The sequence below is a fragment of the Orcinus orca genome, chromosome 3 (genome assembly GCF_937001465.1).
Source record: "Orcinus orca chromosome 3, mOrcOrc1.1, whole genome shotgun sequence".
In the NCBI taxonomy this organism is placed as follows: Eukaryota; Metazoa; Chordata; class Mammalia; order Artiodactyla; family Delphinidae; genus Orcinus; species Orcinus orca.
In genome coordinates, this window is record NC_064561.1 from 61488539 (window position 1) to 61490924 (window position 2386).

The window sequence follows — 2386 nt, forward strand, 5'->3', positions numbered from 1 at the left end:
TGTAGAAGTTCAGTGCTAATCAGGCCACACCATGCTCTTGGGAGCAATTCACTTTGGTTCTATAGGCACCAATGACATCTCTAAGGCAGCTGTTCAAAAACACTTTTTTAAAAAAAATTTATTTATTTTTGGCTGCATTGGGTCTTCATTGCTGCACGCGGGCTTTCTCTAGTTGTGGCAAGCAGGGGCTACTCTTCATTGCGGTACGCAGGCTTCTCATTGCAGTGGCTTGTCTTGCTGTGGAGCACGGGCTCTAGGTGCGTGGGCTTCAGTAGTTGTGGCATGTAGGCTCAGTAGTTGTGGCTCGTGGGCTCTAGAGCACAGGCTCAGTAGTTGTGGTGCACAGGCTTAGTTGCTCTGCAGCATGTGGGATCTTCCCAGACCAGGACTTGAACCCATGTCCCCTGCATTGGCAGGCAGATTCTCTTTTTTTTTTTTTTAATCATCAAAATAACCTATCAGGGTTTATTAGAAAACATACCAGATAAGGCAGGGTTCTTCAATGCAACCACAGGAGGAGTCACAATAATTTAAAAAGAAACCCTTCTATGCTAAACTGACAACACTGCCACCCGCCCGAGTGAAGACAGAGCTCAGCCTGGGGGCAAGTATCCTACCCACAGGCTGGACCGGGACCGGGCCCACCCAGAGTCTCCTTGCAGAAGACCTCGGCCATCTCACTTCTTGTTCTTGTCCTGCTGGTCAGCCAGGATTTTGGCTGAGGACTTGGCATCGTAGAAGAGCTCACTGATCTTCTTGATGTGCTCCTTCTCAGTGCCGTCCTTCCCGTTGATCTTGGCCAGCAGGTTGGCCGGGGTCAGCAGCTGCACCATGTACCTCAGAGTGGTCTTGGTACCAATCTCCCCCAGGTGGTTCAGCGCCTTCTCACTGATGTTGATTCCCTCTGTCTGAGCTCGGGTTTTAATGATCTGTTTCAACTCCTGCAGGGTGTACAGCATGGTCTGGATGATCATCACTCGGTCCAGAAGGTCGAGAGGGACGCCGTGAGGAGAGGTGATGTCCTCCGTGCCCCTGATGACACAGTTGCCTCGGTTGGACGCAAAGATGACAGTGGGGGCGATGGAAGACTCCAGTGCCTGGTGCAGGTAGGTGAAGCACTCGATGTCCAGCATGTGGACCTCATCAACGAACAGAACCCCCAGAACCAGCTCTGCCACACCCTGGTGGATGTACTTGTTCACCACCTTGTTAATCTCCCCTCAGAGTTTGTCTGTGATCTCCATCTTCTTTGGCTTCATGAGCTGGCCCATCAGGGACAGGATGTCGTGTCCCCAGTGGGGCCATGCGTTGACCACGTCCAAGTCATGCAAGGTCACGTCTTGGATGATTTCCTTCTTGTTGTGCACATCTCCCTTGGGCAAGGGGACGTACTCTTCAGCTTCAAGGTCAAATTCTGTGGCGTAGGTATCACACCTGCCCTGCCTCTTCACGGCCCCACTGTTGGCTTCGATGTAAATCACATCTCCAGCTTTTACTCGCTCTTTCTGCAAACTTTCAAAAACGCTGGGGTCCCGTTTCAACTGCTTGGTCCCCTTGGCTGTCTTGAGCCCTATGATTATGTGGCTGTTGGTCTTGCCCTAGCGCTCCATGGGGTTCTCCGTCTCACATGGGGTGAGCTCTGTGACCTCGCCTTCATATACCTCCTTGGTCTCCTTTAGCCGCAGCCCAATAGCCCCGTGGAAGTTCTCCATCAGCACTTCTGTCTCCTTGATCTCCGTGGAGTAAACTTCACTCCCCACCATCCGGCAGAAGGGGACCTTACTACCCAGTTCCTGAGCAATAGCCAGAGCTAGACCTGTCTTGCCAGTTCCAGGAGGCCCTGCCAACAAGACAGCACTTCCAGCCATTTTCTTGCTTTTGATTAATTCCACTATCACACTACGTGCCTTGCGCGCGTTCTCCTGGCCCGCGAGCTCTGAGGCCACCGCCTTGGCTAGGCCTCTCTCGACCAGCTCCAGCCGCTTCACGTGGCTGTGGGAGATGATGCGCTGTGTCTTGGTGGTGCTGTTCACCTTCTCAATCTTCATCCTGTGCACCTGGAGCCTGAGCGCCCGCTGAGCCCTGGCAGCCCGCAGGTGGATTCTTAACCACTGCGCCACCAGGAAAGCCCCCAAAACACTTTTTTTTGAAACTGAAGTATATAATGATTTATAATGTGTTAGTTTCTGTTATACAGCAAAGTGATTCATTTTATATATATATATAAACCAAATATATATATATATATTCTTTTTCATATTCTTTTCTGTTATAGTTATCACAGGATACTGAATATAGTTCCCTGTGCTATATAGTAGGACCTTGTTGTTTATCCATTCTATGTTAAAATAATTTTCATCTGCTAATCCCAAACTCCAATCCCTCC

General features: G+C 50.3%; 1 protein-coding gene across 1 annotated transcript; it reads right to left on the minus strand.

Annotated features, from left to right (window-relative positions):
- Positions 1 to 617: 617 nt before the first annotated feature.
- LOC101287928 (ruvB-like 1) lies at positions 618 to 2090 on the minus strand. Its single transcript, XM_012536930.2, is given in 1 exon segment — positions 618 to 2090. A coding segment is annotated over 1 exon segment (1371 nt). The 5' UTR covers positions 2049 to 2090; the 3' UTR covers positions 618 to 677.
- Between the last annotated feature and the right edge of the window lie 296 nt (positions 2091 to 2386).